The sequence below is a fragment of the Rosa rugosa genome, chromosome 2 (assembly GCF_958449725.1).
Source record: "Rosa rugosa chromosome 2, drRosRugo1.1, whole genome shotgun sequence".
Classification (NCBI taxonomy): domain Eukaryota; kingdom Viridiplantae; phylum Streptophyta; class Magnoliopsida; order Rosales; family Rosaceae; genus Rosa; species Rosa rugosa.
This window is the reverse complement of record NC_084821.1, coordinates 62,399,618-62,423,943: the sequence shown is the minus strand read 5'-3', so window position 1 is coordinate 62,423,943 and position 24,326 is coordinate 62,399,618. Positions and strand designations below refer to the sequence as shown.

At 38.0% G+C, this 24,326-nt stretch overlaps 3 protein-coding genes across 3 annotated transcripts; all 3 read left to right on the top strand.

Moving 5' to 3' along the window:
- The first annotated feature begins 1,410 nt into the window (after positions 1 to 1,410).
- LOC133729153 (30-kDa cleavage and polyadenylation specificity factor 30) lies at positions 1,411 to 7,055 on the top strand. The gene is made up of 7 exons (XM_062156637.1): positions 1,411 to 1,990; positions 2,637 to 3,020; positions 3,933 to 4,095; positions 4,223 to 4,333; positions 4,968 to 5,036; positions 5,473 to 5,559; positions 5,836 to 7,055. The coding sequence occupies exons 1-7, from the start codon at positions 1,611 to 1,613 to the stop codon at positions 6,715 to 6,717; spliced, it is 2,076 nt and encodes a 691-aa protein (XP_062012621.1). The 5' UTR covers positions 1,411 to 1,610; the 3' UTR covers positions 6,718 to 7,055.
- Positions 7,056 to 9,553: 2,498 nt separating this feature from the next.
- LOC133732849 (U3 snoRNP-associated protein-like EMB2271) lies at positions 9,554 to 13,525 on the top strand. Its single transcript, XM_062160447.1, has 7 exons — positions 9,554 to 10,130; positions 10,649 to 10,991; positions 11,443 to 11,667; positions 12,005 to 12,233; positions 12,371 to 12,528; positions 12,614 to 12,679; positions 13,043 to 13,525. Exons 1-7 carry the CDS (start codon positions 9,670 to 9,672, stop codon positions 13,136 to 13,138), a joined length of 1,578 nt encoding a protein of 525 aa, XP_062016431.1. The 5' UTR covers positions 9,554 to 9,669; the 3' UTR covers positions 13,139 to 13,525.
- Positions 13,526 to 14,630: 1,105 nt separating this feature from the next.
- LOC133729152 (uncharacterized) lies at positions 14,631 to 23,317 on the top strand. Its single transcript, XM_062156636.1, has 19 exons — positions 14,631 to 15,004; positions 15,826 to 15,929; positions 16,876 to 16,962; positions 17,052 to 17,127; positions 17,226 to 17,300; positions 17,451 to 17,504; positions 18,158 to 18,217; positions 18,404 to 18,520; positions 18,898 to 18,992; positions 19,102 to 19,304; positions 19,418 to 19,515; positions 19,843 to 19,946; positions 20,034 to 20,199; positions 20,338 to 20,460; positions 21,072 to 21,154; positions 21,412 to 21,553; positions 21,677 to 21,706; positions 22,070 to 22,140; positions 22,263 to 23,317. The coding sequence occupies exons 1-19, from the start codon at positions 14,966 to 14,968 to the stop codon at positions 22,867 to 22,869; spliced, it is 2,334 nt and encodes a 777-aa protein (XP_062012620.1). The 5' UTR covers positions 14,631 to 14,965; the 3' UTR covers positions 22,870 to 23,317.
- Positions 23,318 to 24,326: the final 1,009 nt, after the last annotated feature.

The following is a 24,326-nucleotide window of genomic DNA, read 5'->3' as shown; positions in this document are numbered from 1 at the left end:
TGATTAAGTAAAAGAGAAATATAGAGAATGAAGAGTCCCACAATATTCTTTGTCTGACAATCAATAAATTTGAAGATCTTATATGTTTCTTGATTGTAGAGAAAGAGAGGCGCATCAATTAGGGTTTCAAAAGACGATATAATCTTGGGTAAAGAAGAAATGTACCAAAAATTGACATTTCAAGTTTGTATATATAAACATGGACGCAATCGTATTATTAGAGCGCCGAAATAACTAATTGTAACTCAAGGCGGCTCAACTTTAACTTTGTTGTATACATTACAGGAATGAATTTAGAGCACCGACGTGTACTTGCACTAATATAAATGAACTGCAGTGTAACTTTTTACATTTACATTTTGGGAGCTTCTATTCATATTTCCAAAATTGACATATGGATCGGACCTCTATCTTTTTTCAAGTTATAGTTGACTTTGTCAACTCATGTTAAATTACCAGTAGTTCTTTTAGTGTGTACTCTTAAGTGCTGTTTAGATGTTCTTTTAGATTTGTGGTTCTGGAAAGGAGCTCTAGCTGGTCTCTTATGTGATTTGAATATAAGTTTCACTGGGTTCTTTTAATCGGGTTCTTTTTTCAAGTTATAGTTGACTTTGTCAACTCATGAAAAAAAGACTTGTAGTTCTTTTAGTGTGTACTCTTAAGTGTTGTTTAGATGTTCTTTTAGATTTGTGGTTCTGGAAAGGAGCTCTAGCTGGTCTCTTATGTGATTTGAATATAAGTTTCACTGGGTTCTTTTAATCAGGTTACGTGAGTACTAATTCATCACTTCAACGTTTCTTGCTTTAAGAATTTATATTTGCAGCCATTCTGGATTATGAACTGCAATAATAGAAACAAATTTGTAGTAGAACAATTTTACGGCGGCAAAGAAATTAGGCAATGCTGCAGACAAGAATATATATAAAAAACTCACTAAGTACCGATTTTTGAGGTATGAATAGAACCTCAAAAAAAAAAAAAGGATTTTATTAGATGATAGACATTTTGGGAAAGGGAAGTGTAAATAACAAATTAGTTATTTGTAAAAATAAGTCGATGGTCTATTAAGTGGAGAGGTCTAAAACTCTAAATACAAATTTTGGAGGTATGAATAGAAATTTCTTTATATTCCAATAAATAAAAAATAATAATAATATACTCTGAGCCCAAACCTGGGGCAGATACCTGGGTCTTTAACTCTTTATACAAACAACGACCCACCGTATGGTTACAACGCCAAAATAACTAATCATAACTCACGGCGGCTCAACTTTAACTCTATTGTATACATTACGAAAATAAATTTAGAGCACCGATGTGAACTTACACTAATTTTATATTACAGCTGTAAAACTTTTCCTTTGCAATTTTAGGTCGGTTGAGAAAAAAGGGGCATTAGTACGTAATAACACTCTGAGCCCAAACCCGGAACAGATACCCAGGCACAAAACCCTTTTCTAGTTTTCTCTTCTTCTTCGTCCCTTCTTCAGTTCATTCTGCTTCTTCTTCATTACAGGCTATTCCAAAACGCATATTTGCTCCGTCGTTTTAATTCTCCGAAACCCTAACAAAACCCCCCCAAATCCTCAAATTCTCATTGAATTCCAGCAATGGAGGACTCAGATGGAGTCCTCAACTTCGACTTCGAGGGCGGCCTCGACACCACCGCCGTCGCCGGCCCCACCCACACCGGCCCGGCCTCCAACGCCCCGATTCAGTCCGACTCCTTCGTCGCGCAGTCCAACAACCAAGCCGCCGCCGCGCCACAACCCGACCCGAATGTCAACCCCTCGGGCCGGAAGAGCTTCCGGCAAACGGTGTGTCGTCACTGGCTTCGCAGCCTCTGTATGAAGGGCGAGGCTTGCGGCTTCCTTCACCAATACGACAAGTCGCGCATGCCGGTGTGCCGCTTCTTCCGTATGTACGGCGAGTGTAGGGAGCAGGATTGCGTCTATAAGCACACCAACGAGGACATTAAAGAGTGTAATATGTATGTATATATATATACTCGCCCCATTTTTCATCTTCATATTTGCTGCTTGATCTTTGTATCTAATTTCGCTTATTCTAATCTGGAGACTTTTGATTGTAAGAATTGAATTGCTGTGATTATTAGTTATTGCGTTACAAGTTTGGTTATTGATCTTCGGGATCATATGCGTAGGTGAATGTGTTGAGGTGTAGTTGGGAAATACAGGAAATTTGAAATAGAAGGGGGTTACTTTTAACTGTTAGGGTTTAGGGAGGCCATGTTATGGTGTAAAGGGGTTTGTGGTTGGGCAACAATTGTTGGTATAGACTTTATGGCAATGCGATCAGGCTTTATACGGAGTTGAGTGAGGAGATAACAGATTAGATACAGTAAAGGTTATTGTTTGTTTCGATGAATTTTTTAAGGTGTTGGCATCAGACTAATATGTTGTTGTGTGTAGTCAAAGTTAATTTGCGTTTGTATAGATTCAGACTGGGGCTTTAATGTAGTTTAAGTATTATGAGGTTGGCTGTAGAAGGAATGAGATAATCTTAAAGTTCTTGTTTGGCCTAATTGGCTAATTATTATTTCAGTTGGAGTGATTCAACCATCAATTTTACTGAACAAAGGTGTGTGGTCTAATGGAAGGATTCTGTCATTGCAGGTACAAGTTAGGTTTTTGTCCAAATGGTCCTGATTGCCGGTATAGACATGCAAAGCTTCCTGGACCTCCACCCCCTGTGGAAGAAGTCCTTCAGAAGATTCAGCATCTGAATTCGTACAATTACAACAACTCAAATAAGTTTTTTCAACAACGGAATGGTGGTTTTCCCCAACAACCTGATAGATCTCAGCCCGCACAAGTAGCCAATTCATTCAATCAAGTGGTTATAAGACCTTCAGCAGCAGAGTCTGCTAATGTCCAGCAGCCTCAACAATTTCAGCAAACACAACAGCAGGTTGGCCAGACTCAGGCACAGAGTATTCCCAATGGCCTGGCTAGTCAGGCAAATAGAGCCGCATTGCCCTTGCCTCAAGGAATATCTAGGTGTGTTCAGAGCCCCAAGGTCTTTTATTAGGTTATGTAAATCAGTTTTTTGTTCTTTTTGTGGACATTATCATGTGAGGTAAATTGTTTGATCGATAGTTTCCCAAACAAGTTCTCTCTACTTCCATAAGCTGTATCTAGCTTTCTTTAGACCTATAGTAGTTAATTTTATAATACACACTTTGTACCATTTGTATTTGATCATGTGAGTTATGGATATTTCTTTTTCTCATGTAGTTTACTTTCTTGCTATGATTTCTGCACAGCATGGGTTGTTGCTCGCAAATAAGTTTCTGACCTAATTGTACTGGATTGGAAGATGAATTCCATCCTTTTCTATTGCTTTTACTCTTTCATTATATCCAGAAAAACTGGCCAATAGAAGTATTCCACTCCAGAGAAAGGCTATATACAGTGAGACCTAATTTCCTGGGAGCTATAATAATAATAATAATAATAATAATAATCTGTTTAAAATATGTAATATCCAATATATTTCACACTTGCTTTCACTTTAGGTGCTACAACCAGGTTCTATTTCTTGCTTCTTATCACATGTGGCTATGGAATATTATTTTTAACTTCCGTAGAGGACTATTATCATTAATGTTTAAACTATCCACCCTCTTATGGGTTAATATATTTCCTCATTACTATTAAAATACAAAGTTTCTGAATTCAAGGTTGTGGCAACCTTTTTGGTGTAGTGATTATGTACTTTGGTTAATGCTTGCTGGGGAAATGTAAATGATTTCTTTTTTACACAAATTTAAGGTTTATTCATATATTGGCATCTTGTTATGCTTCCAATCTAAGGAATCTGTAGGCAGTTTCTGTATTCATCTTTTCCCCAATTTATTCACCTGTTTATGAAATTGAAACGACTTATTTATTTCTAACATGGAACTTTAGGTATTTTATTGTTAAAAGTTGCAACCGTGAAAATTTGGAATTATCCGTACAACAAGGAGTATGGGCAACTCAAAGGAGCAATGAATCCAAACTTAACGAAGCTTTCGACTCTGCAGAAAATGTCATTTTAATTTTCTCAGTCAACCGGACTCGACATTTCCAGGTAGGTTTGCAAATTGGATTATAATGATTTCATATAGCTTACTAATTTTTGTTTTATCAAGTGGTTTCTTTTCCTTTTTTACTCTACTGGATGTAGTAGAACTAAACATATGTATATGCTTTGTCAGGGTTGTGCAAAGATGATGTCCAGAATTGGTGGGTCTGTTAGTGGAGGGAACTGGAAATATGCACATGGAACTGCACATTACGGGCGTAATTTCTCTGTCAAATGGTTAAAGGTGTTCTTTTAGTTGAACTTATTTACAAAGTTTCTGTGTGATGTTCTGGAATTTGCAACCTCTTTCTGATTCTTTATTTTTTTTCCCTGTTGCAAGTAATGCAAAGCCAGGATCGTGAAATCTCTGTTATTGTTGTTTCTAACTTCTTTTATGGGCTTATCATTCCAGGCCAGAAACTTTAATGAAATGAGTGTCCCCTCCTCCAAACACACCCCCCCCCCCCCTCCTCCTCCTCCTCCTCCTCCTCTCTCTCTCTCCCTCCCTCCTCCTCTCCCTGGAGCCAATACCAAAATTAGCAATAAAATTAAATTGGTATACTTTGATCAAGGTGCCTGCTTGCTTTTAATAAAAAATAATTATTTTTGTTCTTTTGAGGCTTGGGTTTTAATAGTCATTCTTATTTTGTCTTTGTTTTTTACTTCCTATTGTTGGGTTGAAATCAAGTTTTCAGTTCTTGTTTTAATAGTAAGAGTGAATTGAATTATTTATAACCAACTCTTATCTATGAGCTAAGGTCCGGTATGGAATCATCTGGAACTAGAACAAGCATAATAGAACCTGAAGCTCTTTAAATTATGTGCATGGACAAACTAATAATTTGATTTGATGACTAATTCTAGGTTTTTTTGTGCAGCTATGTGAACTGTCCTTTCACAAAACTCGTCACTTGAGGAACCCATACAATGAGAACTTGCCAGTGAAGGTATATTCTGAACTTAATACCACATAAACACAAGTAGTTTTTTTGTGTCCTGCCTTGTCTAATTGTGAGGTCAACCAATTTTTGTTTGTAATTCAATCAACTGAAACATGCTTCTGCTTCCACCATCACCTTCCTGCTCTTGCATTTTTGTTTCTGCTTTCACCATTACTGAGAAGAAAAATAGTATACAGGGTTCAAAGTTCTGGATGAGAATTTTTTTATTCCAAATGGACCTAAATTTTGATGCACCACTTGAGCTTTAAGTGAAAGTATGTGATAAGATACTATTATAATAGCCGCATAAGGCTGTCTGACCGTGCTTTTTAATCTGCGATCATTTTTATTCTAGAGATGCATTTTGGTTCCTGTAGTAGTCATAATCTTAAGCAGAATAAAATCAGCTTGTAATCTTATTGTTGTGGTTATGCACTTGCAGATAAGCAGAGATTGTCAAGAGCTAGAGCCCTCCATTGGTGAGCAGTTGGCATCCTTGCTTTATCTTGAGCCAGATAGTGAACTTATGGTATGCTAAATTTTTCATATTCGATAAATTGTTCCCCTCTACCAGAAACAGTAGGAGAGCAAAAATATTTACCGTTAATTACTTTTGTAATTTTAACTAATGTGATTATCTCTATTTTTCCCAAATGCTGAAACTTATGTGCATCCTTCTTGATGATTTGACATGGTATATTGGGGCGGGGGGACAAGATTTGGTTTGCGTTAATGTGTCCATCCTATGTTTTATTAGATGGTCAGAACTCTTTGGGTCTGAATCAGTTTATCTTCATCTTTACAGGCAATCTCCATTGCAGCAGAGTCAAAACGAGAAGAAGAAAAAGCAAAGGGAGTCAATCCAGAGAATGGTGGCGAGAACCCAGACATTGTCCCATTTGAGGACAATGAAGAAGAGGAAGAGGAAGAAAGTGACGACGAGGAAGACTACCAAGTTCCTGGTGGAGCAAATGAGAACAGAGGAAGGGGCAGAGGTATGTGGCCCCCTCATATGCCACCAGGAGGAAGAGGTGGCAGACCTATGCCTGGGATGCAGGGTTTCCCCCCTGGAATGATGGGTCCAGATGCAATGCCGTATGGACCGGTTACACCTGATGGATTTGTTATGCCAAATCCTTTTGGTATGGGCCCTCGGGGTTTCAATCCATATGGTCCTCGGTTTTCCGGTGATTTTAATGGGCCCAATTCTGGCATGATGTTTCGTGGGCGTCCTTCACAACCTGGTGGTATGTTTCCACCTGGTCCCTATGGGATGATGATGGGTCCTGGACGTGGACCATTTATGGGAGGGATGGGGGTTGGAGGTGCAAATCCAGCCCGAGGTGGTCGTCCAGGTGGTATGCCGCTGATGTTCCCCCCACACCCACCACCATCATCTCAAAACAATAACCGGTTGCAGAAGAGAGATCCAAGGGGAGCTGGCAATGATCGAAATGAGAGGTATAGTGCAGGATCAGGCCATGGCAAAGAGATGCAGGCCGGTGGACCAGATGATGAGACCCATTATCAGCAATCATCAAAATCGTACCAGGAAGATTATGGTGGTGGGAACAATGGTAGGAATGATGACAGTGAAAGTGAAGACGAGGCACCGAGGCGGTCCAGGCATGGAGAGGGAAAGAAGAAACGGCGAGACGCGGAAGGAGATGCTACCTCTGAGCACTAGCGGGTCCTGCTACCTCAGCAACACTAGCAATGCCACTGACCAGGGAAGCCATCTTCCCCCATAGGCTTACCCGGCTTTCTTAGGAAACCAACCGACATTCTTCATATATGAATTCTTTTAGTTGCTGAAGAAAATTTAGATGTTCTAAAGAAATTTCTTGTGGTCCCATTTTGATAATTTTCCAATATGCTTTGCTGATTTTGTAGTACTTTGTATCTGTATTCTGGAAAAGGTGATGAATGGGTTACTGGAGCCCAAAACTAATCCACATTAACGTATATGTATAGGAAATTTCTCGAGATCTTTATTCAATATGCATAGAGATAAATATTGTATCATCTGTAGTTTTGTATGATATTGGTGTTAATTACTTTTGTCTGAGTTGAAGTGTGTTTAACATTTCAAAAGGAGTTGCTTATACTTGATACATTTTCAGGTTGAAATTTACTTTGAGAGATTGTTATATACTATATTTGTTTGAGAAAATTGGTTTTTAACTTAGTTTTAGGGAAGAAATTGCTCGAGGTCTCAAATAGTATCAAATTATAGACACGTATGATACTTGCATTTGACCGATGTGATTCTCATTCGTCTATCATATCAAATGTCACGTCATAATATGTATATATATATAAAAAAAAAAAGGAAAGGTTTGGTCTGTTGGATGTACTGATGAAATTGTTGGGTGCTTGAAGAAGTCCTTAAACTTCTTGGCATTGGATTTGAATCAAAGCTTCTGACTCGTTCTACAAAAGCTATTTGACATTCTCAACAAAATTTTTAGAGAAACAAACTTCACTGCGGACAAGCTCTTACAACTTTATGGCGTTGAAATGGAGGGAGCACTCTAACCTTCCCTCTGTTAGTAGAGTTGTTTGTTTCGACTAACTTTTTTTTTTTTTTTTTTGATCGAAATAGGTCAGCCCTTTCATTAAGTTCAGCAAGCAGTACAAAAACGAAACACCCCTATGGGGTCGACAGAAAGCAATCGTTTCTTAGAACCTCATGACACCCTATTCTAGAAGAATAAAATCCCAAAAAATCCCGAGTACACCCACCTTTTAGGAAATCCACGCACAATTATTCTAACAAAAACCAAGAAACCTCGAAGCAGACATAAAAGGGAAACAACTAAAGCTCTAGTTTTTGCGACCCAAACAAAAATTTAAATGTTACTATGGGCCCTAGAGCCCCATTCCAGCCAAAAGCAACCCACAGTCCAGTTGGAATCCCAGATAGCCCAACTTATCAAGCCGTCAATTGCCAGCCCGTATACACCTCCACCTCTGTGAAGCCCAACCTTAGAGATCCCAAAGCAAGGAGCCCAACCACGGTCATCCCAGCAGGAGGACAAGACGGCCCTAAAGGCATTGTGGGCCCGAAGCCACCCAATCCTAAAGCCCACAGAGAGGCCCACATCCAGAACCTCCCAGCTGGAGGCCCAATTCGGAAAAACCCTGGCAGCATCCACTCTTGCATCGCCGCCTCCAAACAGCTTGCTGTAGCCATCGCCGACGACCACCTCACCTCCTTCACCATTGCTACCAGCGCCGCTTCTGTAAACAGCCAAGCCGCCTGGGTCCTCACCACCAGCATCAGCACCAAAAGCAGGGCTTCCAACCCTAGATGAATGACCTCCTTCCTCCATAGAACTACCGTCGCCGCCATAGGAACCACCGCACCAGATATCGAGACCATAAGGGAAGCCCCTGCCACCGAGGTCGCCGTGACCACCAGAAGCAACCGAGCAGCACATCAACCCAATCCAGACCAAAAAATCTACAATCGGGTCTAATCCAGATCCTCCAGTACTACCATAGCAAACCAGATCCTCCATAACCACCATAGCAAAAGAGAGGTCGTTTGACAACCACTTGAGACACGAACCGCCCAGAGGACGACTCCTATCCAAACTTGGAGCAAAGTGACACCGTCGAGACCTGCCGCTGCCACTAAGAAGACGATTAGGAAGGAGGGCACCGCCACCCTTCGGAATCCAAGGTACAGAGTGTTGTCGAGACCTGCCTCCGACACCACCTAGAAAAGGAGTAGGAAAGGAGGCAACGCCATCCTTCCAGATCCACAGAACAAGACCACCACCAAACAAAGTTGAACGCAGTCGAGATACCTCTCTTGCGAGAGTCAGGAGAAAGCGACGATGAGTATAGCCCGCGCCACCAACAACATCACAATTGGAGAGCCCGGGTGTGGATTTTGAAGTAGCAGCGCCGCCACCGATCATCGCCAATAGTAACCCTAAGGTTTCTCTCACGAGAGAAAACGAGAGCATTTTTTAAAAATAGTTTCTACTTAATTTGTGAAATCACCAAAGGACAAGTCGTTGTCTCTTCATCTAGTTGATTCTCGATTCAACTACAATTTTTTTTTTTTTTCGACTAACTTGAGTATGGTTGTATTAGAGGATTTTGTATTTTGTTTTTCATAAAAAATAAAATAAAAATGAAGACTTTTTGGACAAATTGGATCCGGGTAAGACTTGTGGATATGGATACCTTAACCCACGACCCGATATTCAAACACCCTAAAAGTAGTTTTTGTTTAAATAAATCCAGAATATGTGTCTGGCCCAAACTCTAGGTTACTTGACTTAGTTGTAATAGGGTCTAGAATTAGAGATATTCTCGGAGATATTCATAGATATCCGATTAATTGTACGATTATCTTTCCTTGTACAACTCTGATTGTATGTCTTGTAATCATCTATATAAAGAGACCCCTATTATCAATGAAAGCACGACTCCCAATTTCAGTTTTCTTTAAACAGTTTTGTATTTTTGATGTCCGATTACACCCTTCACATTTAACTTAAACCCTAGCAAACCAGCAGCGTTTCCCTCTCATTTCTCTTGCTCCGACTTAAACCCTAGCAAACCAGCAGCAATCGTTTCCCTCTCATTTCTCTTACTCCAACTTAAACCCTAGCATACTCCGATGAACAGGAACAAGAAGCGAGGCGGCGGCGGCGGGGGAGGCTCAGCTCCCAAGGGCGGAAGAGGGGGAGACAGAAAGGGAGCTAAAAATGGCAAGAGGCAGTCCTTCAAGGAAGACCCATTTTTCACCAACGAATCCAAGAAGCGGCTCAAATACGACGAGGACATTCGTAGCGACGAGTCGTCCGACGACGACCGAAACGACGCCGTCGGTAGTGGCGAGGAGGAGGAGGAGGCGGCTGAGGAGATTATAGAGGAGACTCCCGGGGAGAAGAAGCTGAGGCTGACGAAGGAGTATCTGAAGAGGCTTGGAGAACATGAGAGGAAGAAGAAGGAAGACGAGGATGACGATAGCGATGACGACAGCGAGAAGGAAGGGGACAGAGACTCGCTTGTGGCCAAGGTTTTGCAGCAGCAGCAGCTCCAGGACAGCGGCCGCCTCCGCCGCTCCATTGCTTCTAGGTATTAAGCCATTTCTTATGCAATTGCTAGGGTTTTCAATTTCTAATTTTCGATGTGGTTGTTAGTGTGTGATTAGCTTAGTATGGTGTTGTTTAGTGTCAGAGTGGATCAGTGTGTAGTGGCATTTGATTGTTTTCGAGATCCAAAGTTGTGAGTTTTAGGACTTTCGGTTTGGTTTGAATTTTGATCAGATGGTTTTGTGTCAGAACTGGATCTATAGTGGCATTTTGATTGTTATTGAGATCCTGTTGTGTTGTGATAAAGTGCATTTTGATCAGATAATAGCATCAGGTTTTTAGCTTACATATCTTGTTGTTGACATTTTACCTGAAAGAATTAGTGTTTATATTGTGCATTCTGAAGATCTTTGCTTCCTGCACCTCATTTTTATGTGAGGTACAGAGTTTGATCATGAAATGGCTCCAGTGGTTATTTTTCATGTAGAATGGAGTGCAATTGCATTCTACTATTTCATCTATTGATTCGTGAACCATGATGTTTAATTTCTTCATTTTTAGGGTTCAGAAGCCAGAAGCTACTGATGAGTTTCGGATCTTAGTGAAGCATCGCCAATCTGTCACCGCAGTGGTTCTCTCTGACGATGATGTCAGAGGTTTTTCAGCATCTAAGGACGGCGCGATTTTGCATTGGGATGTAGATAGTGGGAAAAAAGAGAAGTATCAGTGGCCCAGTGACGAAGTATTGAAGTCCCACGGGGTCAAGGATCCACTAGGTAGAGCTACAAAGCATAGCAAACAACTGTTAGCACTTGCAGTTAGTTCTGATGGTCGGTATTTGGCAAGTGGAGGATTAGATCGCCATATTCATTTGTGGGATACTCGTACCAGACAGCATGTTCAGGTAGTTATAATTGATTATTTGTTTGCTGGTTATAAAATACAAATAAAGATATTAAGTTTCTTATGAGGTTTTGGAGTGTCAATGACCCATGAATCAGTAGGTTTGGGGAATGAAGGTGACCTCTCATTCTGTGAGGAGTCTGTATCAATGGCTTATATGCACCGTGTCCCAACTTACATGTCTATTTGTAGTTTTTGCTTTATTTTATTTTACCTTTACATCATAACAAAAGAATGTCTTTAGTCAACCAACAGAAAGTACTTGTTTTTCTGTTGCTAAAGCAATGATATCTCTAAGCTGACTCGTTTTTGGGATCATATGCTGTGTTTTATTTCCATGTTAAATGCACTTAATAGAATATTAGTTCTGTGTGGTTTTTGATATAAAATGTCTCCAAAGAATACTTTTGAACACATTTCTTTCTAATTCATGGTTTGTCTGTTTTAAACAGGCTTTTCCGGGTCACAGGGGACCTGTATCATGTTTAACTTTCAGGCAAGGGAGTTCAGAACTCTTTTCTGGTTCATATGATCGAACAGTTAAGATATGGAATGCAGAAGATAGAACTTACATAAATACATTATATGGTCACCAAGGTGAAGTATTATCTATGGATTGCCTACGGAAAGAACGGCTTTTGACTGTTGGACATGATCGAAGCATGATGTTATTCAAGGTAAGAAGTAGATCCTTTATGCGTTTAGGGAAAGCTTCCAAATAAAACATTAAATCCAGATAAATCACACTAATCAAAGCTACTATTTTTCACCATTCATATTTTTGGTATTGGGAAATGTCAGTTGTAGACATTTCTACAACCACCAAAATATCATATAGGAAACTCTAGCTTATTATAAACTAGGGTCGCATTTCTTTTGTAGTAGCAATTTCAAAAAATTTGGATGGACATCCTTGAATACTCACGTGCTTTCTTTCAGTATCATGTTTTGAGATACTCTGGTGTTTCTAAATGATGTGTTAATTAGATACAATCTTTTGTTGCTCTGTAATAGGTTCCGGAGGAGTCGCGTTTAGTATTCCGTGCCCCTGCATGCTCATTGGAGTGTTGTTCTTTTATTAGCAATGATGAATTCTTATCTGGCTCTGATAATGGAAGTGTTGAGCTTTGGACCATGCTGCGAAAGAAGCCTGTATGCATAGTTAAGAATGCTCATCCTTTGTTAGCTGCACACAAAGATGTTGAACAGAAGGATGGTGATAGAGTCCCCAATGGTCACATAGGTAAGTTTAATCTGGCTAGCTCGAAGTTTTACTGTGGAGACTCCTTTTACCTCAGAAATAAGAGTTCAGTTTCGTCAATGTAGCAATGATATGTACTATTTGGTTCTAATGGCATGGTATTGATTTCTGTTGTACAGAAAGCTATGATTGTTCATCAACATATTCTTGGATCAGTTCAGTCACTTCTTGTCGAGGCAGTGACCTTGCCGCATCAGGAGCTGGTAATGGCTTTGTTCGTTTATGGTCTATTGAAAGTGAGAGCAATGCCATTCAGCCCTTACACAGTCTCCCCGTGGTATGTCAAAGCCATTAGTAACCCTTGATTACCTCTTGTTAATCAAAACTTACAAGCTTCTTTACTTCCCTCAATATTCTTGCAGGTTGGATTTGTTAATTCTTTAGCTATTGCAAAATCTGGAGGCTTTCTAGTTGCAGGAGTCGGAAAGGTGACCTCCCTATTCCTTTTTTTCTTTTTCTTTTAATAAATCAGTGTTAAGATTGAACTTCAAAAGAGCACGTGAAACTTGAAAGAAACAGAATAGCTCTGGCAGAGTTTACTGTTCGAGTACCTTCTTGTTGTGTGTATTTATGAGTAGTAGTAGGTCACGTTATCAAGGACTACAATTGGCAAAGCAAGTGGTGTTTGATTGGTCACAAATGATTTGACTTTGTATTCTATTATTTTTACAGTCCAACAAACATTCTATCTCCTCTATCTATTTTCCACAGTTTTTTTCATAATTGTTTCAAAACTGTTCAGTTTCTGAAAACAATATCATCTTCTAACTAATCAATTATTTTTGCTACAGGAACCGCGTCTAGGAAGGTGGGGACTTATCCGAGCTGCTCAGAATGGAGTTGCAATCCACACCCTTAAGCTTTCGTCAGATACAAATAAGCTTTAGCTCAAAACATAAGAGTACCAAATGTTTTGTCCCCCAATTTTGATTACCATGAGTTGACAAGGAAATGAAACAATGTCCGTTTTGTTCAAAGTTACAGAGTTTGGCTTGCATTCTTGTTGTACCGTGTCTCCTATGCAAACCTTTAAATCTAATTTTATCCAAGGTGAAGGCCAGCATTTTTTAACATGAAGAAGGCAAAAGTTCAGTTGTAATGTGAAGTCAAGTTTTCAGGCTTGATTTGTTCTGGGGCCTCCGCCCATTGGATCGTTCTATTTTAGTAAAAAAAACACTACATAATTCATCAATTCCAGTAGTGAGTAGTGACCAGTGAGGGCATTATGATGACGTTGTTTTAATATCACGACTTTCAGATTAATTTTAGTTCGACCGCTGCTGTCATCATGAGCTTAAGCCCTCTCAATTTAAGCCTCGAGTTCTATCTGTTTCAAGGTTATCAATTGCTTTCGAACGCAATTCAATAGTAATTAGAATTGACTAAAGAATCTATATTTTGTCAAATATTACCTAATTTATGATACATTACTGTACTTATACATCAAGCAGACTAGTTCAATATAGAGGTAGACTACCTCGATACAGAGGTAGACCAATTCAAGCTAGTCTGCTTATTCATAGAGTCAATCTACCTTTATATCAAATTTAGTCTACTTGATGTATTGGTACATTTAGAATTTTTCATTTATGATATTATAACTTTTATAATAATGCACAGTTTTAAGTTATAATTTAAGCATATATATATATATGGTTGAGATCCCCTTATCTCATATAATTTAAACTGTCGTTTATGTCAACAATACTGTTCATAATTATAGTCAAGTGGTAAGCATATATATATGTATGGTTAAGATCCCCTTATCTCATATAATTTAAACTGTCGTTTATGTCAACAATACTGTTCATAATTATAGTCAGGTGGTGTTATGAGAGTAGGTAAAGGGAAAATGCTAAGCTCATAGTCTGTGATGCAAGAAGGACAAGACCTCAAAAAAGAAGAGTAAAATTTTAGACTACTCAAAAAAAGAAAAAAGTGATGGCATTTCACAATGAATGCTTCCCCAAGAAAGTGGACAATATTATTAAAAAAAAGTAAAATAAAATAGCAAGTGGTCAACTAACTTACAAAACCCCCAAGGCTCCAACTTTAGAGGAAGAGCAACCAAAACCTAGCATTTTCCATGCACATACCCAAACCTTATATCCTAACCCAACAAATACATATTATACAATACAATCCTATCACAAAGTCTTAGATTTACTAGTCGCAAAAAAAAAAAAAAAAAAAGTCTTAAAATCTTAACCCAACAAAAACATATTAAACAATACTATCATAAACTTTGTTTTTTGGGTCAAACATCCTATCACAAACTTGAAATAGCAATCTAAAGAGTACAAAGTCTCTAGAACCCACAGAGCCAAAAAAAAAAAAAAAACCATACTATATAAAAACACAGACACACACACACAAAAAAAAAAGTGAGAAAAAAAAAATTGAAATTTGAGAGAGAGGCCATATAATAATTCAACTCTCCTCTCTATAGTTTCCCTATTTCATCTTCTTCTTATTCTTCAAATATCCCCCTCTTCTCCGCGATTGGCTTCAATTCCTAATCTTATTCGCTCCCGGTTAGATCCAAATCGAATCCCCCATCTTCCAATTTCTAGGGTTTTTTTTTTTTTTTTTAATTGGATCAAATCCAATCACGGTGCTTCGGCGATTGCTGAATCCTCCTCGATTGGGGGCGGCGCTAGGGTTTGTTCATCGGGATTCGCGGATCCCCGGTTCGGTTCGGCACAATTCCAACCATGTTTTGGCGTATGGCCGGCTTGTCCACGGCGTCTCCGGTGAGTTCTCCGACGTCGTTTTAACCCTCTTCTGGTTTTGCCTGTGCCGTTGTGCACGTAATGGATTGGTTTTCGTGTAGTTGGATTGAATCTTGGGATTTGTGTTGATTTGGGGTTAATTCTGTGGCGTGGTTGGTGTGAAAATGTGGGATCAGGAATAGAAATTTGGAATCTTGGATCTCGAGGAGTGTTCTTGGGTGATAATTCTCGGGGTTGGGGAATCGAATTGTTGTTCGAAAATGGTCTAGGGGTGGTTTCTTTAAGAATGCATTGGATCCGGAATTGGGATTAGTGGGTTTAGTGAGAACCAATTGTGCTTATAGTGAAGATAATTTTAATGAATCAGTGTGCAGCAGTTGGCATTGAGTTGTTTGGTTTTCGTTCTTTTTTCGTTGGTTATAGGTGAGTTAGAAAACTCGGTACAGTGGTTTAAGTTGGACTACAGTGATGTATATGAAATGCAATACAGTAATGCGAAAAGGGGAGATTGAGGATTGTGTGGTGATATGAAATCCAATTTTAGAGTCTTTAACTTTTGTGTGGGTTTTAAATTAGACATGATTGTGTGAAGCTTAAGTGGTTCCTTGTAGCGACGGTTGGTAGTTAATACTCTTGATTTTCTTACTTGCTGAATGTATGTTGGTGTAAGTGTGGGTTGCAAAATTAGGATATGGATATATGTTGCCCTAAAAGTCCCCCTGACCCTCTCTAGAGGGCTGGAAATGGTTTCCACCTGTCACCGATGCTTGATCCTATGACCACTTTTGTAGATTGGAGTTTTGCATTTTCGTCTCTTATTTTAATTTTTGTTAATGTTCCAGGTGGAGACGATTTTGGACAAGGATAATTTCACATTGGAAGAGCTTCTTGATGAAGATGAGATTATTCAAGAATGCAAAGCTCTTAATGGGCGCCTAATCAATTTGTAATGATCGTTTCGTTTCTAAACTATATGTAGCTTTTACATTTTAGTTTCTCTTTCGACTCATTTTAGTTATTGTGCTTCAACAGTGAGTTACTGTATTGTTTCTATTTTTATCGCTTACTGTGCATTTAGAAGAGGGTTATTTGTTTTTCACTTGTCAGAAATGAAGCTTTGTTTTTATATATCAAGATGTGCCAATAGATTAATGGACTCAGAGGTGAAACAATAAATTGAACACTTTATTCTCAGAATGTGCCTTAAAAGTATTTGTAATTCTAGATATGATACTTAGTGCATTTTGAAATCTCTAGACTAAGAACTTGTATATTATTTTCTCTTTACCAGATGGAAGTGAGCATCTTTACATTTTCTTTGCAATTGAATGTATATTTGAGTTAATTCAGTGCTTTGTGATTCTAGATATGATACTTCGTGGATTTGAAATCTCTAGACTAAGAACTTGGTTTGTTATTTTCTCCTTACCAGATGGAAGTGAACATCTTTACATTTTCTTTGCAATTGAATGTAGATTTGAGTTAATTCAGTGCTTTTTTCTCACCAATCTACTCAATATGTGAGCAAACTTTGCATGGCTGAAGTTTCAGAACCTGTGGCCTTGGATCTGAAATTGATTCTACTAATAAATCATTTTTTAACTTTTTGTTTGATTTTACTTGATTTCCATTTCTCTATGAAGAACGCTCTTTTGATTTTTGTTTGATGTGGATGGAATGATTTTCCTCTTTTACAGTTCAAAATTAATTTTTGGTGAATTAGATTTTTCATTTTGTCCGGCTCAACAAAATCGAATCGTCTATAGTCGTCTTTTCCTAATATTGTACTTGTAATGTTTGCATTTGTTCATTTTGTTTTTTCCATATAGTGAAAAGCTCATTTTCATTTGTCAATGTCAATTGTGTATTTATCTATGTTGTGTATGTTGCAGCTTGCGAGAAAGAGTCCAGGTGGAGCAACTCATTCGATATATTGTTGAAGAAGCTCCCGAGGATGCTGAAAAGAGGCGAACTTTCAAGTATGTTGCTTTGAATGCACATGATGACATGAACCTTGTTCCTTTTATCTTCCCGTGTGATTGATCTTAGCTATTTCTTGTGTCCACAGATTTCCTTTTATTGCGTGTGAGATTTTTACTTGTGAAGTTGATATCATACTCAAAACATTGGTAGAGGATGAGGAGGTTAGAAACAGCAACTATTCAATCTCCCTGCTTTTGGTTGAAAGTAGCATTGTATAACGAGTTTAAATTTGATTCATTTGGTTATGTTTTGTTGGCAGTTGATGAATTTGTTGTTCTCCTTTTTGGAACCAAATCATTCCCATAGCACACTCTTGGCTGGCTACTTCAGTAAGGTATCACTTTTTTGAACTTGTAACTGTATCTTGATATTTTAGGGAGGTATTCTTTTACTAATGTGAAATTATAAATGTATATCTAAGCTTTTATATCCAAAGTTTTAACATATCTGCTGGGTTCTTATATATCCTAATTGCTCCTCCTAGGTTGTTGTTTGCCTGCTGTTGCGTAAGGCAGTTCCTTTTCTGCACTATATTCAGGTAAACCCATTATTTGTTTTTTGTGCTTGTGCATTACTTTATTAAATCTGTGATGTCTTAAAATGCATATGTTTTGTGATAGAATGGAAAAGTAGACAAATTGTAAAATTGGGCAAAATGAGATCAAATGCAACTTTTTAAGTTGCTGCCTGTTTGTGTTGGAAATTTTATAGGGATTGCCTGTCCATGTGGCTTGTCAAACCGTTGATGGAGAATAATTGGTTTCTGTTTTGGCAGTCTTTCAACTAATATGCTGTATTTTTAATTCTCAAAATCATTGTCGATGTGATTTATTTAATGAAATTATCTGCACTCTCCTATTATTCTTGTGTGTATTTTTGTATTATTAATTTTTTCTTATTAGTAAAGGAGTATGGTCCATGCCTTATACGTTGAAAAGACTAGTTATGTATAGGTTTCTATTCGCTTTGATGTAATCACTTGTAAGAGCTATAGCGTCTCCTCTTCGATGTAATCCCTTGATGAAATCACTTGTCGGAGCTATAGTGTCTCCTCTTAAGCTTATTTCAGCTTGCAGATTTAACCATTCGTGACTGTTGTAATGCTGCAGTACCTTAAGTGTTTGTCTTTTTCAGTTATTTGCTTCTAAAGGTATTGTTAAGCTGATGTAGTTTTCTTATGTGGGCATCCAGGGTCATCAGGATATTGTCAAGAAGCTAGTTGACCTGATTGGAATAACATCAATCATGGAGGTGGGTTGTTGGTATCTTTTGTCTGTTCTTGTAATTTCTGCAACTCGTTGCCAATAGTAATCTTGAGATCTTGATTATCATTTAGTAATATAAGCAAAAATTCTCGGCCATATAGTATTTATTTGCTGCTAATTGATTGTCCTAAAGCAGGCTGGTTTTTGAAAACTCAATTTGTTATGTTGACAGGTTTTAATACGTCTGGTTGGTGCTGATGAACATATGTATTCAAACTATATGGAAGCAATGCACTGGATACAAGATACCGATGTGCTAGAGATGATTGTGGACAAGTTCAGCTCTTCAGTAAGTGAATGAATTTATATCATAAGCTAAACGCGTGTGATATATTTATGCAATGTGTCAGCTTCTTCTTCTTCTCTATTTGTATATATTGAACTGATAAATTTGTTTAAATATTTTGAGGAATAGGACTTAGGTTATAACCATAAACTTGCCATTTCCTTTGATATTAAAAGATAGCTCTGCAATTTATTATTCTAAAATAAGTTGTACAAGATGTTCAATTTTGCATTGCTCGTTTTTAAAAAAGTTTTAACAGATGTATGTACCCTTCCTTTCCTTTTATATGTTTTGGCATAGTCTCTATCAAAGGATTATTTCTTTACTGTGCCAAAACACGAATGGGTAATGGGCACACTCTTATGAGCACGGTTTTGCAGGATTCTCCTGAAGTGCATGCTAATGCAGCGGAGACGCTTTGTGCTATAACTAGGTTTGCTCCACCTGGACTTTCTTCTAAAATCTCCAGCCCAAGGTAGCATTTGTTTTTTATTTTTTTGTTTCTTTTGTTTACTCTAAATATTCAAGCACCTCTACTGTAGCTTTTTCCTCTGTGCTAATGTTTATTTGCATGTTTTACGTAGTTTCATAGGAAGATTGTTTCGGCATGCTTTGGAGGACTCTCGGCCAAAATCGGTTCTTGTTAACTCTTTGTCAGTGTGTATCTCTTTGTTAGACCCTAGGAGGCTAACTTTGGGAACATATCATATGTATGGACGTCAAATGACTCATGGATCCACAGTTACTGCCAACCCTGAGACTGTTGTCGGCATGTTGGAGAGCCTAGGTAATAATTTTGTTTATGAATGTTGCAGACTGCTAATCTTTTTCCCTTTTTATTGCAATGGGAATTCGGGTTTATCTTAAGAAACTGAATGCTGCTCCTGATCCATCCTGCAGGTGATTTGCTGAAACTCTTGGATGTTTCATCAGTAGACAATACGTTGTTAACTACATATGGCAAGTTACAGCCGCCTCTTGGAAAACATCGCTTAAAGGTGAGTGCTTCTGAGGGCTGCTCTAGATTCTCATCCTAATTCAAGAATTTGATTTTTTTTTCGTGTTACTTATCCTCAACCTTCCAAAAATTTCTTGACTGTAATTGTATAGAATTTCAAATGATTTATATCTAAAACCCGACTTTAGATTCATTCCATAACCACTTTGTACAGAAGGAAATATTTATGTCTTTCTGCATTACTATATTCACAAAAAGTGTCATCACTTTGTAACATCAGTAATTGATATGATCATAACCAAATTTAAATTCGTACCTGATATTTGTATCTTTCTGGTGCTTACACTGAACATGGAAAACTTTTCAGGTTGTAGAGTTCATTTCGGTATTACTTACAGTCGGTAGTGAAGCTGCCGAGAAGGAATTGGTTAGTCTTGGAGCAGTGCAAAGAATTTTAGACTTGTTTTTCAAGTAAGTTTTAGCTTTTATTTATTTAATTTAATTATTTAATAAAATGGTTTCATATGAGGTCTTATTCTCTGGTTTATTTAACTCCAGGTACCCGTATAACAACTTTGTGCATCACCACATAGAGAATATATTAGTGTCATGTTTGGAAAGCAAGAATGCTCCTCTTGTTGAGCATCTTCTTCGCGAATGTGATCTTGTTGGAAAAATACTTCAAGCAGAAAAGAATTCTACATTGTCAGCTGACTCGGACAAGGTGGCGCTTCCATCAATTTGTTAATTATTATCTTATATCCAGATATTTTAGTACTTTTAAATTTTTGCCACTGGTTGTATGTGAAAAATGATGTGTAAGCATTGGTTTGTTTCATTTTTTTTTCTTTCTTTCTTGCAGCCAACTATTCCTGCTGAGGGTAGACCCGCACCCAGGATAGGGAATATTGGACATTTAACACGTATATCCAATAAACTCATTCAGCTGGGGAATAACAACAGCGAGATTGAGGCATATCTGCAGGTTTTTATTTCTGCATATTTTTGTTTGTTGGTCGTTATAGCTTAATATTTGTTAAACAAATAATTAGGGGCGAAGCATTCAGTTATTGATTAAGCCCAGTCTTAGATGGCTGTTTGAGTGTTTCACAAACTCCTCTATATTTTCTGTTTATTTTCTTCCTTCTTCCTGTTATTCTTACTTGAATATCGAAAGAGTGTAAGCTATCTGTATGGAATATCGAGAAATGATATCCAAGTTTTCTTTTTGCCATTAGCACTGTCATTGAAGTCGAGAAATGATATGCTCAACTTTTTTGTTCTTTATGTTCATACCACAGTTGGTTAATACTAGTTCAATTGATTTGATTCCCTTTATTCTTGATAAATCTATCCATATCCAGTCTTCAACTCATGCAGTTATTACCAGCTAAAATGAGTTCTGAAAAGTGATGTTATTTATACAGAATAGCACAATCTTGATGGTATTCGACCCTAATGACAAAAACCAGTAACTATCGTTCATTTGAAAGAATTTAAACCCTTCTTATTAGAGTCATTCAACAAAAGGAAAAAAAAAATCCCTCTACTTTTTCACTGTGAAAGTCATTTTGAGAGTTCCACTTATTATGACAGGAGAACAGTGAGTGGACTGATTGGCAGACAAATGTTCTATCGAAACGTAATGCACTGGAGAATGTCTATCAGTGGGCATGTGGGTATGTTCCGGTTGCCTTAAACGCAGTTGCTGTTCTCATCTCACATGATTTGCAATTTTACATAATTTGGTTAAATACATAGTTTTTAGTGTATACCACATGAAAAAAGTTCTGGTTACTTTTCTAGCATAATTATTGCCTTCATTTTTAGGTGGTTGAAACTGTAAGTGATCTATTATCATTTCACTTTTTTTCTATACTTTTATTGGTGCTAATTTTACTGATCATGCTTTTTACTGGTGTAATAATTGTTTCAGGCGACCAACAGCCTTGCATGATCGAAATAGGGATAGTGATGATGATGATTACCAAGATAGAGATTATGATGTTGCAGCTCTCGCTAATAACTTGAGCCAGGCTTTTCGATATGGCCTTTACAGCAATGATGATTTAGATGAGGTGACTCTCTGAAACCATTTGATTCCTGCTGTTCATTTTTGTGCCATGAATACTTTGAAAATGAAGAGTCTTATTTTTTATTCATCTGATTAGCTAAGTAACTGTCCTTTTCTTTTTCTTCAGGGCCAGGGTTCACTTGAACGAGATGATGAGGTATTGTATTATCAATGCCATGAATATAAAATTTCATTGTTAGATATTTAGTTATAACAATATCTTCTCAACATGTATGGTGGGACTGACTATAGTGCCAAAACTGTATAGTACTATCATTTAGCTAGTTATTAGTAGAAGTGTCCATTTTAATTGCTTTTAAGTGGAGTAATATGTTGCACAAATGTCTGGACTTTTGTATTGACCGAGTACTTTCTGGTAACAACTGTAACATAGATATATAGGTATCCAGTCTAATAATTTAGGTGGTTGTTCTATCGAGGATTTTGGTCTTAAGAAGCTGCAACAGTTACAATTGCTTGTTTGTAAATGGGAAGGTTCCTTATAATATTGTTTTGGCAGGATGTATACTTTGATGATGAATCTGCTGAAGTTGTCATATCTTCACTGCGTCTTGGAGATGACCAGGAAAGGTAGGTGATCAAAGAGCCTGACCTGTTGAATAACTTAATAGGCTTATAATAGTGGTGTTGCTATGCTGATTTAGGTTTTTTGCTTATTGATTGGCTTGACATGGTTACCATTGCTCTTGCAGTGGTTCTCTGTTTACAAATTCCAACTGGTTCGCATTTGAGGACGATAGGGCTTCCAGTGATCGTGCAACTGGATCCCTTACCTCTCCATCTCCTGATACCATGGAGGCTAATGTTACCAATGGTGGTGGTGAGGATAATGTCATTGTTGGTGAAGATGATGACTTGGTTGACACTGCAACATCTTCTCCAGAACCGGGAACAAAACCTGAAGATTCAGAAGTTAGCGTGCCCAACAATTCTACAGAAGTGGGATCCAGTGAAACTGATAAGCCACCGGAGTGGGTTGAATGGAGGGAAACTTCAGATTCTGGGGAACCATCTGATGCCCTACCTAATGGTGAACTTCAAACGGTATCTCCAGATGCAGCGACAAGTTCCCCGTCCTCTGATCCATTGGTAAGTAAAGATGAAATTGATGCTGGACATCAAGCAGAAATATCAGCTGAGAAAACTTCAAAACCTTCTGAGCTTTCAGAATCTGGAAATGGGAATCCAAGTTCTGATTCAACCACTTCTGACGCTGCAGCAAGTGCTGTTGGAACAAAGGGCACTCAAGAAGCAGCAGCCACTGTAGGGGATAAAAAGGATGACAAGGAAGGGAACTAATGTAAATTCTTTATGATCAGTCGGTTTTAACTGGGCTAACTCATTACTCCACAACATTGATCGGGTGATCGGGTGGGAAGTTGAATTCTGGACACTGGTTGGTTGGCGCCTAGCCACTCATAGGGCCTTGCCACATCATCAAAGGCAGTGTTTTTGAATATAGGGCTGATGAAATTTTTTTCCCACCTGTAAAAAATCTCTGTTCTCTTTTTTTGGTACCCTTCCCTCCCCGCCCTCTCTATTTATATTTTTCAAGGAAAAGGGAAGGGAAGGTTTTCATTTGCAGACCTCGTAGCAAGTAATTTGATCTTTCATCAATTGTCTAAAGCTAGGTTTTACGTAAGTTGGATTTTTCACGTGGTGCATGTATCCTTAGCAAGGACCTGTCAATATATAAACTTGTCCCCTCCCTCTCTCTGAATGTGAAATTTGATTTCATTTGAGTCTCTTTATGTCTCTTTCTCTACACAGTTTATACGATTTCACAGTACAATCAATCGCACATCCATTTTTCTTTTCTTTTCTTTTCTTTGGTATAAAAGATGGCAAAAGGCCTGTGAAGAAACAACTTCGAACTTAGAAATCGTCTATTTGAACCATCATCACTAGCGATTCATTGATGGGGTTGACGTGTAACCAAAATGCTTCATTTATACCTTCTGTTATAGGAGAAATTCTTAGGGCTGACAAGGCCACCTTGTCTTGCAAAATGGAACTCCACTTGTAAGTCTTTTGGTGTACAAATAGAGCTTGTATTTCTATCCAAATCACTACATAGTCATAACCAGCGTAACTAACAACAAAATTTTCAGCACCCGCAGTATTTCTTTCAAAGACATAAACCAACATCTCTAGTAAGTTTTTTATTATTATTTTTATTACATCATCAATTAAGAATAAACAATAATTAGTCTGTGAATCGAAGTTAAAATCTCTCACTTACACAAAAAAAGACTACTATCAGTAAATCAAATACCGTTTCCAGAAGGTTAATCGCAAAATCGAAGACAAAAAAAAAAAAAAAAACCATAAATAAAGGAAATATGAGGGAAAAAGAAGAAGCAAAAGGAGTTAGAAAGGTAAATAGAACTCTTCACGAGGACGAGGTGGGAAAAGAAAGCCCCAACTACAGGTCACAATCCTCATAGTCTCGTAGTCACTACTCACTAGTAACCTAGGCCTCTCTGGGCGTAGGCATCATCATCATCATAAGCAAACGTTAGTCTCTCAAAAAAAGTAATAAATTAATGGATCTCTCTCTTTCCTCGTTAAATTATTGCATGCATTTCAAACTATATAATATTGTTCATGATCAGCTTTCTCCCATTTTAGCTCATACAGATCATGAAGCTCTGTAAATTTGGGCCAAGGGAAAATTAATGAAAGCTCTTGGCTTTTTCAATTTTGAGCTTTCTATTTCCTTTGTTTAGCTCCTAGCTAACACAGAACCCAGGAAA

Excerpts from the sequence above, each read along its gene's own strand:
- LOC133729153 (XM_062156637.1), top strand. The coding sequence starts at position 1,611 with ATGGAGGACTCAGATGGAGTCCTCAACTTCGACTTCGAGGGCGGCCTC. Across the intron at positions 3,021-3,932 it reads TTGCCTCAAGGAATATCTAG|GTATTTTATTGTTAAAAGTT; the intron begins GTGTGTTCAGAG and ends ATGGAACTTTAG. Across the intron at positions 5,560-5,835 it reads AGCCAGATAGTGAACTTATG|GCAATCTCCATTGCAGCAGA; the intron begins GTATGCTAAATT and ends TCATCTTTACAG.
- LOC133732849 (XM_062160447.1), top strand. The coding sequence starts at position 9,670 with ATGAACAGGAACAAGAAGCGAGGCGGCGGCGGCGGGGGAGGCTCAGCT. Across the intron at positions 11,668-12,004 it reads GAAGCATGATGTTATTCAAG|GTTCCGGAGGAGTCGCGTTT; the intron begins GTAAGAAGTAGA and ends GCTCTGTAATAG. Across the intron at positions 12,529-12,613 it reads CCTTACACAGTCTCCCCGTG|GTTGGATTTGTTAATTCTTT; the intron begins GTATGTCAAAGC and ends ATATTCTTGCAG.
- LOC133729152 (XM_062156636.1), top strand. The coding sequence starts at position 14,966 with ATGTTTTGGCGTATGGCCGGCTTGTCCACGGCGTCTCCG. Across the intron at positions 16,963-17,051 it reads GAAAAGAGGCGAACTTTCAA|ATTTCCTTTTATTGCGTGTG; the intron begins GTATGTTGCTTT and ends TTGTGTCCACAG. Across the intron at positions 17,301-17,450 it reads TGGCTGGCTACTTCAGTAAG|GTTGTTGTTTGCCTGCTGTT; the intron begins GTATCACTTTTT and ends TGCTCCTCCTAG.